At 40.4% G+C, this 14900-nt stretch overlaps 1 protein-coding gene across 3 annotated transcripts in view; it reads left to right on the forward strand.

Moving 5' to 3' along the window:
* The window catches only part of LOC109886410 (muscleblind-like protein 1), a 132469-nt gene extending 118003 nt beyond the window's left edge, over positions 1-14466 (forward strand). For 2 of the 3 annotated variants that reach the window (XM_031796213.1, XM_031796214.1), the window contains exons 7-9: positions 5970-6061; positions 7943-8016; positions 8148-14466. In XM_031796213.1, the coding sequence (XP_031652073.1) occupies positions 5970-6061; positions 7943-7999 (149 nt within the window). In that variant the 3' untranslated portion in view covers positions 8000-8016; positions 8148-14466. Of the gene's footprint in view, positions 1-5969; positions 6062-7570; positions 8017-8147 lie in introns of those variants that run through there. The other variant, XM_031796212.1, reaches the window with a different exon arrangement.
* The last annotated feature ends 434 nt before the right edge of the window (positions 14467-14900 follow it).

Below are 14900 nucleotides of genomic sequence, written 5' to 3' on the forward strand. Positions count from 1 at the left end.
CAGTGCCTAGCTCCACTCCTATTCCCCAGGCGCTCTCTTTTGACGACTTCTGTAACCGTAATAGCCTTGGTTTCATGCATGTTAACATTAGAAGCCTCCTCCCTAAGTTTGTTCTATTCACTGCTTTAGCACACTCTGCCAACCCGGATGTTCTAGCTGTGTCTGAATCCTGGCTTAGGAAGACCACCAAAAATTCTGAAGTTTTAATTCCAAACTACAACATTTTCAGACAAGATAGAACTGCCAAAGGGGGCGGTGTTGCAATCTACTGCAAAGATAGCCTGCAGAGTTCTGTCCTACTATCCAGGTCTGTACCCAAACAATTTGAACTTCTACTTTTAAAAATCCACCTCTCTAAAAACAAGTCTCTCACCGTTGCCGCCTGCTATAGACCACCCTCTGCCCCCAGCTGTGCTCTGGACACCATATGTGAACTGATTGCCCCCCATCTATCTTCAGAGTTCGTGCTGCTAGGCGACCTAAACTGGAACATGCTTAACACCCCAGCCATCCTACAATCTAAACTTGATGCCCTCAATCTCACACAAATAATCAATGAACCTACCAGGTACCTCCCCAAAACCTTAAACACGGGCACCCTCATAGATATCATCCTAACCAACTTCCCCTCTAAATACACCTCTGCTGTCTTCAACCAAGATCTCAGCGATCACTGCCTCATTGCCTGCATCCGTAATGGGTCAGCGGTCAAACGACCTCCACTCATCACTGTAAAACGCTCCCTGAAACACTTCTGCGAGCAGGCCTTTCTAATCGACCTGGCCGGGGTATCCTGGAAGGATATTGATCTCATCCCGTCAGTAGAGGATGCCTGGATATTTTTTAAAAATGCCTTCCTAACCATCTTAAATAAACATGCCCCATTCAAGAAATTTAGAACCAGGAACAGATATAGCCCTTGGTTCTCCCCAGACCTGACTGCCCTTAACCAACACAAAAACATCCTATGGCGTTCTGCATTAGCATCGAACAGCCCCCGTGATATGCAGCTGTTCAGGGAAGCTAGAAATCATTATACACAGGCAATTAGAAAAGCCAAGGCTAGCTTTTTCAAGCAGAAATTTGCTTCCTGCAACACTAACTCAAAAAAGTTCTGGGACACTGTAAAGTCCATGGAGAATAAGAACACCTCCTCCCAGCTGCCCACTGCACTGAAGATAGGAAACACTGTCACCACTGATAAATCCACCATAATTGAGAATTTCAATAAGCATTTTTCTACGGCTGGCCATGCTTTCCACCTGGCTACTCCTACCCCGGACAACAGCACTGCACCCCCAACAGCAACTCGCCCAAGCCTTCCCCATTTCTCCTTCTCCCAAATCCATTCAGCTGATGTTCTGAAAGAGCTGCAAAATCTGGACCCCTACAAATCAGCCGGGCTAGACAATCTGGACCCTTTCTTTCTAAAATTATCTGCCGAAATTGTTGCCACCCCTATTACTAGCCTGTTCAACCTCTCTTTCGTGTCGTCTGAGATTCCCAAAGATTGGAAAGCAGCTGCGGTCATCCCCCTCTTCAAAGGGGGGGACACTCTTGACCCAAACTGCTACAGACCTATATCTATCCTACCGTGCCTTTCTAAGGTCTTCGAAAGCCAAGTCAACAAACAGATTACCGACCATTTCGAATCTCACCATACCTTCTCTGCTATGCAATCTGGTTTCAGAGCTGGTCATGGGTGCACCTCAGCCACGCTCAAGGTCCTAAACGATATCTTAACCGCCATCGATAAGAAACATTACTGTGCAGCCGTATTCATTGATCTGGCCAAGGCTTTCGACTCTGTCAATCACCATATCCTCATCGGCAGACTCGACAGCCTTGGTTTCTCAAATGATTGCCTCGCCTGGTTCACCAACTACTTCTCTGATAGAGTTCAGTGTGTCAAGTCGGAGGGTCTGCTGTCCGGACCTCTGGCAGTCTCTATGGGGGTGCCACAGGGTTCAATTCTTGGACCGACTCTCTTCTCTGTATACATCAATGAGGTCGCTCTTGCTGCTGGTGAGTCCCTGATCCACCTCTACGCAGACGACACCATTCTGTATACTTCCGGCCCTTCTTTGGACACTGTGTTAACAACCCTCCAGGCAAGCTTCAATGCCATACAACTCTCCTTCCGTGGCCTCCAATTGCTCTTAAATACAAGTAAAACTAAATGCATGCTCTTCAACCGATCGCTACCTGCACCTACCCGCCTGTCCAACATCACTACTCTGGACGGCTCTGACTTAGAATACGTGGACAACTACAAATACTTAGGTGTCTGGTTAGACTGTAAACTCTCCTTCCAGACCCATATCAAACATCTCCAATCCAAAGTTAAATCTAGAATTGGCTTCCTATTTCGCAACAAAGCATCCTTCACTCATGCTGCCAAACATACCCTTGTAAAACTGACCATCCTACCAATCCTCGACTTTGGCGATGTCATTTACAAAATAGCCTCCAATACCCTACTCAACAAATTGGATGCAGTCTATCACAGTGCAATCCGTTTTATCACCAAAGCCCCATATACTACCCACCATTGCGACCTGTACGCTCTCGTTGGCTGGCCCTCGCTTCATACTCGTCGCCAAACCCACTGGCTCCATGTCATCTACAAGACCCTGCTAGGTAAAGTCCCCCCTTATCTCAGCTCGCTGGTCACCATAGCATCTCCCACCTGTAGCACACGCTCCAGCAGGTATATCTCTCTAGTCACCCCCAAGACCAATTCTTTCTTTGGCCGCCTCTCCTTCCAGTTCTCTGCTGCCAATGACTGGAACGAACTACAAAAATCTCTGAAACTGGAAACACTTATCTCCCTCACTAGCTTTAAGCACCAACTGTCAGAGCAGCTCACAGATTACTGCACCTGTACATAGCCCACCTAAAATTTAGCCCAAACAACTACCTCTTTCCCAACTGTATTTAATTTTTATTTATTTATTTATTTTGCTCCTTTGCACCCCATTATTTTTTTATTTCTACTTTGCACATTCTTCCATTGCAAAACTACCATTCCAGTATTTTACTTGCTATATTGTATTTACTTTGCCATCATGGCCTTTTTTTGCCTTTACCTCCCTTCTCACCTCATTTGCTCACATTGTATATAGACTTGTTTATACTGCATTATTGACTGTATGTTTGTTTTTACTCCATGTGTAACTCTGTGTCGTTTTATCTGTCGAACTGCTTTGCTTTATCTTGGCCAGGTCGCAATTGTAAATGAGAACTTGTTCTCAACTTGCCTACCTGGTTAAATAAAGGTAAAATAAATAAATAAATAAATAAATACCAATGCATACCAACACCTACCAATACATACCAATACATACCAATGCATACCAACACCTACCAATACATACCAACACCTACCAATACATACCAACACCTACCAATACATACCAATACATACCAATACATACCAACACCTCCCAATACATACCAATACATACCAATACATACCAACACCTACCAATACATACCAACACCTACCAATACATACCAACACCTACCAATACATACCAACACCTACCAATACATACCAACACCTACCAATACATACCAATACATACCAATACATACCAACACCTCCCAATACATACCAACACCTACCAATACATACCAACACCTACCAATACATACCAACACCTACCAATACATACCAACACCTACCAATACATACCAACACCTACCAATACATACCAATACATACCAATACATATCAACACCTCCCAATACATACCAACACCTACCAATACATACCAACACCTACCAATACATACCAACACCTACCAATACATACCAACACCTCCCAATACATACCAACACCTACCAATACATACCAACACCTACCAATACATACCAACACCTACCAATACATACCAACACCTACCAATACATACCAATACATACCAATACATACCAATACATACCAATATATACCAATGCATACCAATGCATACCAATACATACCAATACATACCAACACATACCAACACCTACCAATACATACCAACACCTACCAATACATACCAATACATACCAATACATACCAATACATACCAATACATACCAATGCATACCAATACATACCAATACATACCAATGCATACCAATGCATACCAATACATACCAATACATACCAATACATACCAATGCATACCAACACCTACCAATACATACCAATACATACCAATGCATACCAACACCTACCAATACATACCAATACATACCAATACATACCAATGTATACCAATACGTACCAATACATACCAATGTATACCAATACATACCAATACATACCAATGTATACCAACACCTACCAATACATACCAATACATACCAATACATACCAACACCTACCAATACATACCAATACATACCAATACATACCAATGCATACCAACACCTACCAATACATACCAATACATACCAATACATACCAACACCTACCAATACATACCAATACATACCAATACATACCAATGCATACCAACACCTACCAATACATACCAATACATACCAATACATACCAATGTATACCAATACATACCAATACATACCAATGTATACCAATACATACCAATACATACCAATGTATACCAATACATACCAATACATACCAATGTATACCAATACATACCAATACATACCAATACATAACAATACATACCAATACATACCAATGTATACCAATACATACCAATGCATACCAATGCATACCAATGTATACCAATACATACCAATACATACCAATGCATACCAATACATACCAATACATACCAATGCATACCAATGCATACCAATACATACCAATGTATACCAATACATACCAATACATACCAATACATACCAATACATACCAATGTATACCAATACATACCAATACATACCAATACATACCAATGTATACCAATACATACCAATACATACCAATGCATACCAATACATACCAATGCATACCAATACATACCAATACATACCAATACATACCAATGCATACCAATGCATACCAATGCATACCAATACATACCACCAATGCATACCAATACATACCAAAGTATACCAATACATACCAATGCATACCAATGCATACCACTGATTTAGTTGTCACTTGGCCAGGTGTTGCCTGATGATAGAGAAAAGATGGATAGGAATTTGCGGTGAACAATTGAGATGTGGTACAGTGTTGTAGCGCTCTGTTATAAACTGCTGTCAACTAAATAGATTGCAGCGATTCCATAGTTAAACAATTGATTTTCTTGCATTATTTGTGTTTAACGGGAAATTATTTGTAGTAGAATATGACATATAATTGGCATTTAGATTCACAGCTTGGAGAGAAAAAAATACAGAGCTTTTAATCTTCTATTTCCTGACAGACTGGGACTGGACTGGACTGGGACGGACTGTGGGTTGCAGACAGGGTTAGTTATGGTATTATCATCTTATTGATGGTGGAGGTGGTGGTGGGTCAATTATGAGACGTGTATAGTTCTGGAAATGTGAATTAAGTGTATGAGTAATTTTGAAGCACATGTTGAGAATATTATGAGCAGTGAAATGTTGTTTTACTGTAGGCTACATGTTTCACCTGTTTCCCTGTGTGTCACCCCTATGCGGTATGAATGCATGATGTCCCGTTGCTAATATTTGTCCACATAGGTGTAACAACCCACTCTGACACACTCATTGTCCTGACCCTTCATCCCAAACCTCAGTTATCCTGTTAGCTAACACCTTATGTAAAGGTCAGCTTAAAATCTGTTTTAAATTACATCAATAATAGAAAATAAGAAATACACAAACAAATGATTTCCTAACGGTTGACATCAACAAACTTGTCTTTGAGGTTTAGAAGTGGTTAGAAGAGAATTAACCTGTATAAGACAACAACATTGTCTTATACAGCCTGCTCCAGTTCATTTGCCTGTCTGATTTTTCTCTCCCCAAAGTACCCATGATGCACGGTGCCACGCCCGCCACTGTGTCTGCAGCCACTTCCTCTGCCACAAGCGTTCCCTTTGCAAACGCAACAGCCAATCAGGTTTGCTCCTCTTCTGCTTCCTCTCTCTCGCTCCACTTCCTGTGATGGAATTAAGCCACTTCCGGTGTGGTGTTTTGAGAGTACTCTTCTATAGGCAGTATCCACCATATTTTTGGTACTTATGACCACTCATTGAATGGTTATGAATTACCATCAGAAGAGGAGGATGGATGCCTGGTGTTTGATTCCACCTCTAACTATTCCCCTGAGGTGTTTAAAGACACTGACCAACATTCAGGAAAATGACGACATCGTTTCCTCCTCAGTGGTCAGTGTTGTTTTATTTGTAATGGATATTCGCCGTTCGTTTAAATACGATTGATTGTGTATTCAGCGGTGTAAAGTACTTAAGTAAAAAGACTTTAAAGTACTACATAAGTATTTTTGGGGGGTATCCGTACTTTACCTTACTATTTATGTTTTTGACAACTTTTACTTTTACTTCACTGCATTCCTAAAGAAAATATTGTACTTTTTACTCCATACATTTTCTCTGACAACCAAAAGTTCTCGTTACATTTTGAATGCTTAGCAGGACAGAAAATGGTCCAATTCACACACTTATCAAGAGAACATACCTGGTCCTCCCTACTGTCTCTTATCTGGCAGATTCACTAAACACAAATGCTTTGTGTTTAAATGATGTCTGAGTGTTGGAGTGTGACCCTGAGTATCCGTAAATAAAAAAAAATGTGCCATTTGGTTTGCTTAACGTAATGAATTTTAAATTATGTGTACTTTTAATTTGACTTTTGATACTTAAGTATATTTTATAAACTACATTTACTTTAGATTTTTAATCGGGATCGGTGTCCCTTCCATGGGACGGTTGAGCTAACATAGGCTAATGCGATTAGCATGAGGTTGAGCTACCGTAGGCTAATGTGATTAGCATGAGGTTGAGCTACCGTAGGCTAATGTGATTAGCATGAGGTTGTAAGTAAGAAGAACATCTCCCAGGACATAGACATATCTGATATTGGCAGAAATATTACATTCTTGTTAATCTAACTGCACTGTCCAATTTACAGTTTATTTTATTTTACCTTTATTTAACCAGGCAAGTCAGTTAAGAACACATTCTTATTTTCAATGACGGCCTGGGAACAGTGGGTTAACTGCCTGTTCAGGGGCAGAACGACAGTAACTATTACAGTAAGATAATACCATGCTATTGTTTGAGGAGAGGGCACAATTTGAACGTGAAAAGTTATTATTTAAAAAATGTGGCACATTTGGGCAGTCTTGATACAACATTTTGAACAGAAATGCAATGGTTCATTGGATCAGTCTAAAACGTTGCACATAAACGTATGCCCTCTAGTGGCCAAAATCTAAATTTCACCCGAGCTGGAATAATACATGATGGCCTTTCTCTTTCATTTCACAGATTTATGGTACAAAAACAAAATACGAAAGAACGGTTGTTTTTTTTCTTTGTATTATCTTTTACCAGATCGATTGTGTTACATTCTCCTACATTCCTTTCACAACTTCAAAGTGTTTCCTTTCAAATGGTACCAATAATATGCATATCCTTGCATCAGGACGTGAGTTACAGGCAGTTAGATTTGGGTATGTCATTTTAGCCGACAATTGAAAAAAAGGGACGGACCCTTAAGAGTTAACTGTTTTTAGAACCGAATACTTATAGACTTTTACTGAAGTGGTATTTAATACTGGGTGACTTTCACTTATTACTTGAGTCATTTTCTATTAAGGTATCTTTACTTTTACTCTAGTATGAGAATTTAGTACTTTTTCCATCACTGTGTGTATTTAGCACAGTCTGTAAGTGAGGCAAAGTCAAATGAAAATATCCCGTTGAGAGTGTTGTGTTGTAAAAGATGTTTTCTCTCTATCTCTCATGTTCTTCCTCAGATTCCATTAATATCCACAGATCATCTTGCTAGGCACAAGTATGTGACTCAGATCTAGAAATCTCAAGCAGAACAGTAAGACTAATTTTCATACAAATGTGCAGTATGTCTATGCAAATCTCTTTTGACTCTACGTTCTTCAAATTATTCTGTAAATTCATTATTTTTTACGATTCTCTTCTGATCTATTCATTGTTCTCCCGCAGATGAAACTGCAGTGTGCTGGTGTCCCACAGCTCCCCACTCTTCATGCCTGTAAACGTAGAAATCTGTAGAAGATTATTTCTAGAGCCTGTAACATCCAACCACCTGTAAACTATAGTGGTACTGACTGGCATGTTGCTCTAGGAGGGTTCAGTTGATCATAAAGGTGGTGAACATGTGCATTCCACACACACACACACACACACACACACACACACACACACACACACACACACACACACACACACACACACACACACACACACACACACACACACACACACACACACACACACACACACACACACACACAACAACAACACTGGTGGGCCTCGTACGGAGAAGAACTATTGCCATCTACAGAATGTTATCAGCCATGCCTTTATGTCTGTGGAGGCATCATCCATTTAAAACACAGGATACACTTTCAATGTCACCACGAGGTGATAGTCACGCCCACTAGTTTGTCAGCAGACCAAGATTCTCTTATGTGTTGTTGTCAGTTGGGTTTCTTTAATTCATATCATTTTCATGGTTTGCACAGTGAACAGTAAAAATACCTAATAGACATATTGGACTGAATGAATTGTGCAGGACTTGTTTGTAGATGACTTGGTCCTTACAAGGCAAACTTGGTTGAAATGGGTTTGTCGGTATGGTGGCAAAATGACAGCTGAATGTTTTGTGTTTTTAATCACATTCCAGATTTACTAGATCTGCTGCAAACCCTATGTAAAGAATCATAGACTGTATGTATGTAAACCCCGCCCCCCCTTTAAACATGGAGCATTATGATGTCATTAGAGCCGTGTCACAGTGTTAACATGGGTGACACCTTCAAAGTCTCTAGTGTCCTAGGTTCCTAGAATGTTTGTCTGAAGTTTGTTGTCATTAACAGATGACCCATTCATGATCTTCGCCTCTTGGGTACGCAGTTACCGACCTTAGGTTGTTTGATTTACCTCTGTCCTTCTGTTGGTCTTCTTTTGACTTGCCTTGAACGTATTCCATGGTGTGAGTCAGACAGAGAAGGGGTCTTGGTTCTGTTAGGACCCGGTCCTCTCTGGGTATAGTCTATAGACTCTAGTTGGTTCTGTTAGGACCCGGTCCTCTCTGGGTATAGTCTATAGACTCTAGTTGGTTCTGTTAGGACCCGGTCCTCTCTGGGTATAGTCTATAGACTCTAGTTGGTTCTGTTAGGACCCGGTCCTCTCTGGGTATAGTCTATAGACTCTAGTTGGTTCTGTTAGGACCCGGTCCTCTCTGGGTATAGTCTATAGACTCTAGTTGGTTCTGTTAGGACCCGGTCCTCTCTGGGTATAGTCTATAGACTCTAGTTGGTTCTGTTAGGACCCGGTCCTCTCTGGGTATAGTCTATAGACTCTAGTTGGTTCTGTTAGGACCCGGTCCTCTCTGGGTATAGTCTATAGACTCTAGTTGGTTCTGTTAGGACCCGGTCCTCTCTGGGTATAGTCTATAGACTCTAGTTGGTTCTGTTAGGACCCGGTCCTCTCTGGGTATAGTCTATAGACTCTAGTTGGTTCTGTTAGGACCCGGTCCTCTCTGGGTATAGTCTATAGACTCTAGTTGGTTCTGTTAGGACCCGGTCCTCTCTGGGTATAGTCTATAGACTCTAGTTGGTTCTGTTAGGACCCGGTCCTCTCTGGGTATAGTCTATAGACTCTAGTTAGTTCTGTTAGGACCCGGGCCTCTCTGGGTATAGTCTATCTCACTAGTGATGGAAAAAGGGTCAATACTCTAGAAAAGGAATGATAGAATGAGGAACTGTTGAAAGTTGCATGATAAACCAAATCACTGAAAGGAGTGAGAAGTTTCAAAGAGTTGCAGCGTGGCAAGTGGTGGAAAAAGTACCCAATTGTCATACTTGAGTAAAAGTATAGATACCTTAATAGAAAGTTATTGAAGTAAAAATGAAAGTCACCCAGTAAAATACAACTTGAGTAAAAGTCTAAAAGTATTTGGTTTTAAATATACTTAAGTATAAAAAGAAAATGTAATTGTTAAAATATACTTACGTATCAAAAATCTAAGTAAAACCATAAATATAAAAAAATTTCCTTATGTTTAAGCAAAGCAGACGGCACCATTTTTTTTGGTTTTCATAATTAATGGATAACAAGGGGCACACTCCAACACTCAGACATTATTTCCAAAATACGCATTCGTGTTTAGTCATCCGCCAGGCAGGACGCAGTAGGTATGTCCACATGTTCTCTTGACAAGTGTGTGAATTTGACTATTTTCCTGTCCCGCTAAGAATTCAAAATGGAACGAGTACTTTCGTTTTTTTTTTCAGGGAAAATATAAGGAGCAAAAGTACAATATTTTCTTTAGGAATGTCGTGGAGTAATAGTACAAGTTGTCAAAATTATAAATAGTAAAGTAAAGTACAGATACCCCCCCCCCCCCAAAAAAAAATGAAGTAGTACTTTCATGTGTTTTTTTACTTAAGAACTTTACACCACTGAGGGTGGCTTATGGTTGAGTTGTTATGTCAGTTTCAATGTGGCGGTGTTTATAATTCATTACAATTCATTCAACAACAACAACAACATCAACAACAACCACAAATCATGTTAAGTGCGTTGGAATATGGTCTATGACATAAGAGAACTTGTGAAAAACACATTACGTGTCATTAACTGTGAGGTAGAAGGTAGAATTTTGGATAGTTATAGACAAAGGTTGTTTTTTTCTCTTGTTTTTTTTCTCTCTCTCTCTCTCTGTATGGAAGCAATGGGGGAGTGTAGAGCTGTTTTCTAAAACCTGCTGCATTGTGGGTGTTTGTTGGAGCATGTTGATTGATGGTATGATATAAAAGAGTTGGCAAGAGTTTGACCCTGATTGTATTACTCATCCAAAGCCTTAGAAAACACCACTAGTTCGGCAACAATGCGACATGCCATTTCAAATCGTCCTCTTCTCCTAACCCTTGCTGTTTTGTCACCACACAGCGTGTACACGTTTTGTCACCACACAGCGTGTACACGTTTTGTCACCACACAGCGTGTATATGTTTTGTCACCACACAGCATGTACACGTTTTGTCACCACACAGGGTGTATACGTTTTGTCACCACACAGCGTGTACACGTTTTGTCACCACACAGCGTGTACACGTTTTGTCACCACACGGGGTGTATACGTTTTGTGACCACACAGCGTGTACACGTTTTGTCACCACACAGCGTGTATATGTTTTGTCACCACACAGCGTGTATACGTTTTGTCACCACACAGCGTGTATACGTTTTGTCACCACACAGCGTGTACACGTTTTGTCACCACACAGCGTGTACACGATTGTTGCTTGTGTCTTTCCTTCACTGAAAACATGGTATATTGTTGTTGATTAAATACGTCGGTGAAGAAGAGGAATGTGTTATTTCGTTTTGTTTTAGTGCACGGATTACATTTTTGAGATTTTTGTTAAAGGTGTTTTGTCTCGCTAGATTTTCACCAGTAACTTATGTAGGATGCTGAAAATTAAGTAAATGTGTGTGTTTTTTTTTGTGTGTTCTTCATACCATATTTAGTTTTCTGAAATTTCATGTAACATTGATTTAAAAAATGTACTGTTAGTGTTATGATTGTAAAACAAAAACAAAACATGTTTTTTCTTTTCTGTGATCTGTAAGAATTCTGTTAAAATCTTGTCTGTTTGAGTTTTTCGAACAAATATATTTGATATGGGTATCTGACATTGAGGAACTAAGTAGATAAATGAGGCCTGCTGTGGTAACCATGGAAACCACAGAACACTATTGTAATAATCGTCTGGGTCGTACACTCACTAGTCACTCTTACATGGGAAAAATATTACTAAGAAATCTTGTTCATTTATTTAAATAGTAACTATTGTTTGAATATTTAAAATGTCCCCTGGATGTCAGGCCGTGTTGAAAAACCCAGCTGCCTATTTGATCACTCTTAGGGGGGGGGGGGGCATTGTAGTCGAGGTCAGGGGTCGGAGGCGGGTCGAACATGGAGTACGTACACTGATCTATTCACTTAGCCACTAACAAACGAGGAGAAACCTAGGTTGTACTTTCTTTGCACTTCTGTACATAGTCCCAAAAAAAGAGAGAGAATTATGTATAATATTCAGATGTTATTTTGAATAAAAAAAGATCTATAACTACATGAAACTTTGTTAGGATAATTTTAAAAAAGAATGAAAGGATGAAACTGTTCTCGCTCTGTAAGTCCTTTCAGAAACACCAACGTGTGGCTCTTCTTTCTTTTGTTGTCAGCGTCTTGCAGTTCGCCAGGAAACCTTCAGGTGGTGCTGTGCACTAGCCTCTGGAGAAAACGGGCCTGACTGGGTTTGTCCGTTGTCATGGCCACGCCATTCCAGGCCCAACCAATTAAAACAAGTCCTGTTTTAGCCAGGAGAGGAACGCATGTTTAAGGAAATAACATATACCTTTAAAGAGAACTAGTTCACGACAGAATAATATTGAATAAGTCGATGTGTTGCACAGCATTACAGTACGCAGTATAATATCAACTTAATGGACTAAAATAAGAAAGAAAAACACAAGACAAAACAGTGGTTTATTGAAATGATTCCTAAGAATATACTCGCTTCAAGAGTTATAACACCTGCCGTAAATACCTTACGTATAACACAAACACAGTATGTGTCAGTTCGTTTCTTTCTGTATAGAAACTCTGCTTCTGGTTGATGAAATGGAGAAAAATATGAAAGTAGTTTACCAGGTAAACTATGAGGAACCTGTAAACAGTTCTCCATTCCTGTGTTACTCATAAGGCTTAGTCCAAACCGTGATGTGACTTTTCATCTGTCACAAGCACATGCCTGATGTTATAACATGATGCAATCTGAACTGTACGTTTTCTCAGCTTGTAGCTCCCTGATAGGATTTGTGCCTGGTAGCCAGATGTGCACCTCCTCTGCAAAGCACGTGCCATGTAAGTGGTCATCTAAAGCCACAATCTAAAGCCATAATCTATTTTCCATAAAAAAATTAATCAATATTGAGTTAACATTATTCATAAGAATGAAGTTGCATGATTGGTTGGCCAGGGAATTTTTTTTGGTCTCCCGTTTTATAAAGCTGGTCTTAACAACGTTGAGGTATTGATGAAGAAGCACTGTGATAACTGGGAATGGCTATCATGTGGGAATCCTTTCTCCGGGGTTCTATCATGTGGGAATCCTTTCTCCGGGGTTCTATCATGTGGGAATCCTTTCTCCAGGGTTCTATCATGTGGGAATCCTTTCTCCGGGGTTCTATCATGTGGGAATCCTTTCTCCGGGGTTCTATCATGTGGGAATCCTTTCTCCGGGGTTCTATCATGTGGGAATCCTTTCTCCAGGGTTCTATCATGTGGGAATCCTTTCTCCAGGGTTCTATCATGTGGGAATCCTTTCTCCGGGGTTCTATCATGTGGGAATCCTTTCTCCGGGGTTCTATCATGTGGGAATCCTTTCTCCTGGGTTCTATCATGTGGGAATCCTTTCTCCAGGGTTCTATCATGTGGGAATCCTTTCTCCAGGGTTCTATCATGTGGGAATCCTTTCTCCAGGGTTCTATCATGTGGGAATCCTTTCTCCGGGGTTCTATCATGTGGGAATCCTTTCTCCGGGGTTCTATCATGTGGGAATCCTTTCTCCAGGGTTCTATCATGTGGGAATCCTTTCTCCAGGGTTCTATCATGTGGGAATCCTTTCTCCGGGGTTCTATCATGTGGGAATCCTTTCTCCAGGGTTCTATCATGTGGGAATCCTTTCTCCGGGGTTCTATCATGTGGGAATCCTTTCTCCGGGGTTCTATCATGTGGGAATCCTTTCTCCTGGGTTCTATCATGTGGGAATCCTTTCTCCAGGGTTCTATCATGTGGGAATCCTTTCTCCAGGGTTCTATCATGTGGGAATCCTTTCTCCAGGGTTCTATCATGTGGGAATCCTTTCTCCGGGGTTCTATCATGTGGGAATCCTTTCTCCGGGGTTCTATCATGTGGGAATCCTTTCTCCAGGGTTCTATCATGTGGGAATCCTTTCTCCAGGGTTCTATCATGTGGGAATCCTTTCTCCGGGGTTCTATCATGTGGGAATCCTTTCTCCAGGGTTCTATCATGTGGGAATCCTTTCTCCAGGGTTCTATCATGTGGGAATCCTTTCTCCAGGGTTCTATCATGTGGGAATCCTTTCTCCAGGGTTCTATCATGTGAGAAACCTTTCCTCTTGGAATCTAATGATTGTAAGTTTCTTGCTGTTGAGAATAAAATAAATAAATACAAATTCATAAATTCAATAAAATATAAGTGAATTTGCTCTAAAAGTCTGATCTCAAATTTCTTCTATGGATACATTTTCTGTAAAGGTATAGACTGTATTATATTGCTCAAGGCAGAGAGGGGATCCATCAATTGTCTATAGTGCAATAACCCTCATAGGTTTTAATCACAGAGAAACTCGTCTCCCTCTAAATGGTGAAATGTGATACATTTCTAAAATTAGATTTAAAAAAGTGACAAAGACTGGATGGAAAGTAGAATAATGATAGTGGGTAGAGTGAGGAATGCCTAATGCTGTGTTATCAAGAGCAATGGACTTGTTTAACATTCTAATTCGTTTTCTCTATTTGAACAAAGCCATCCATCACATAAGGTTTAAATTGCCCAAAATCATATACGGAGAAAAACGCTTTCTGTTGTCACAATATGATTTATTTATAAATGACATGCATAATGGAGTTGACATACAT

Source organism: Oncorhynchus kisutch, linkage group LG18 (assembly GCF_002021735.2).
Source record: "Oncorhynchus kisutch isolate 150728-3 linkage group LG18, Okis_V2, whole genome shotgun sequence".
Taxonomy (NCBI): domain Eukaryota; kingdom Metazoa; phylum Chordata; class Actinopteri; order Salmoniformes; family Salmonidae; genus Oncorhynchus; species Oncorhynchus kisutch.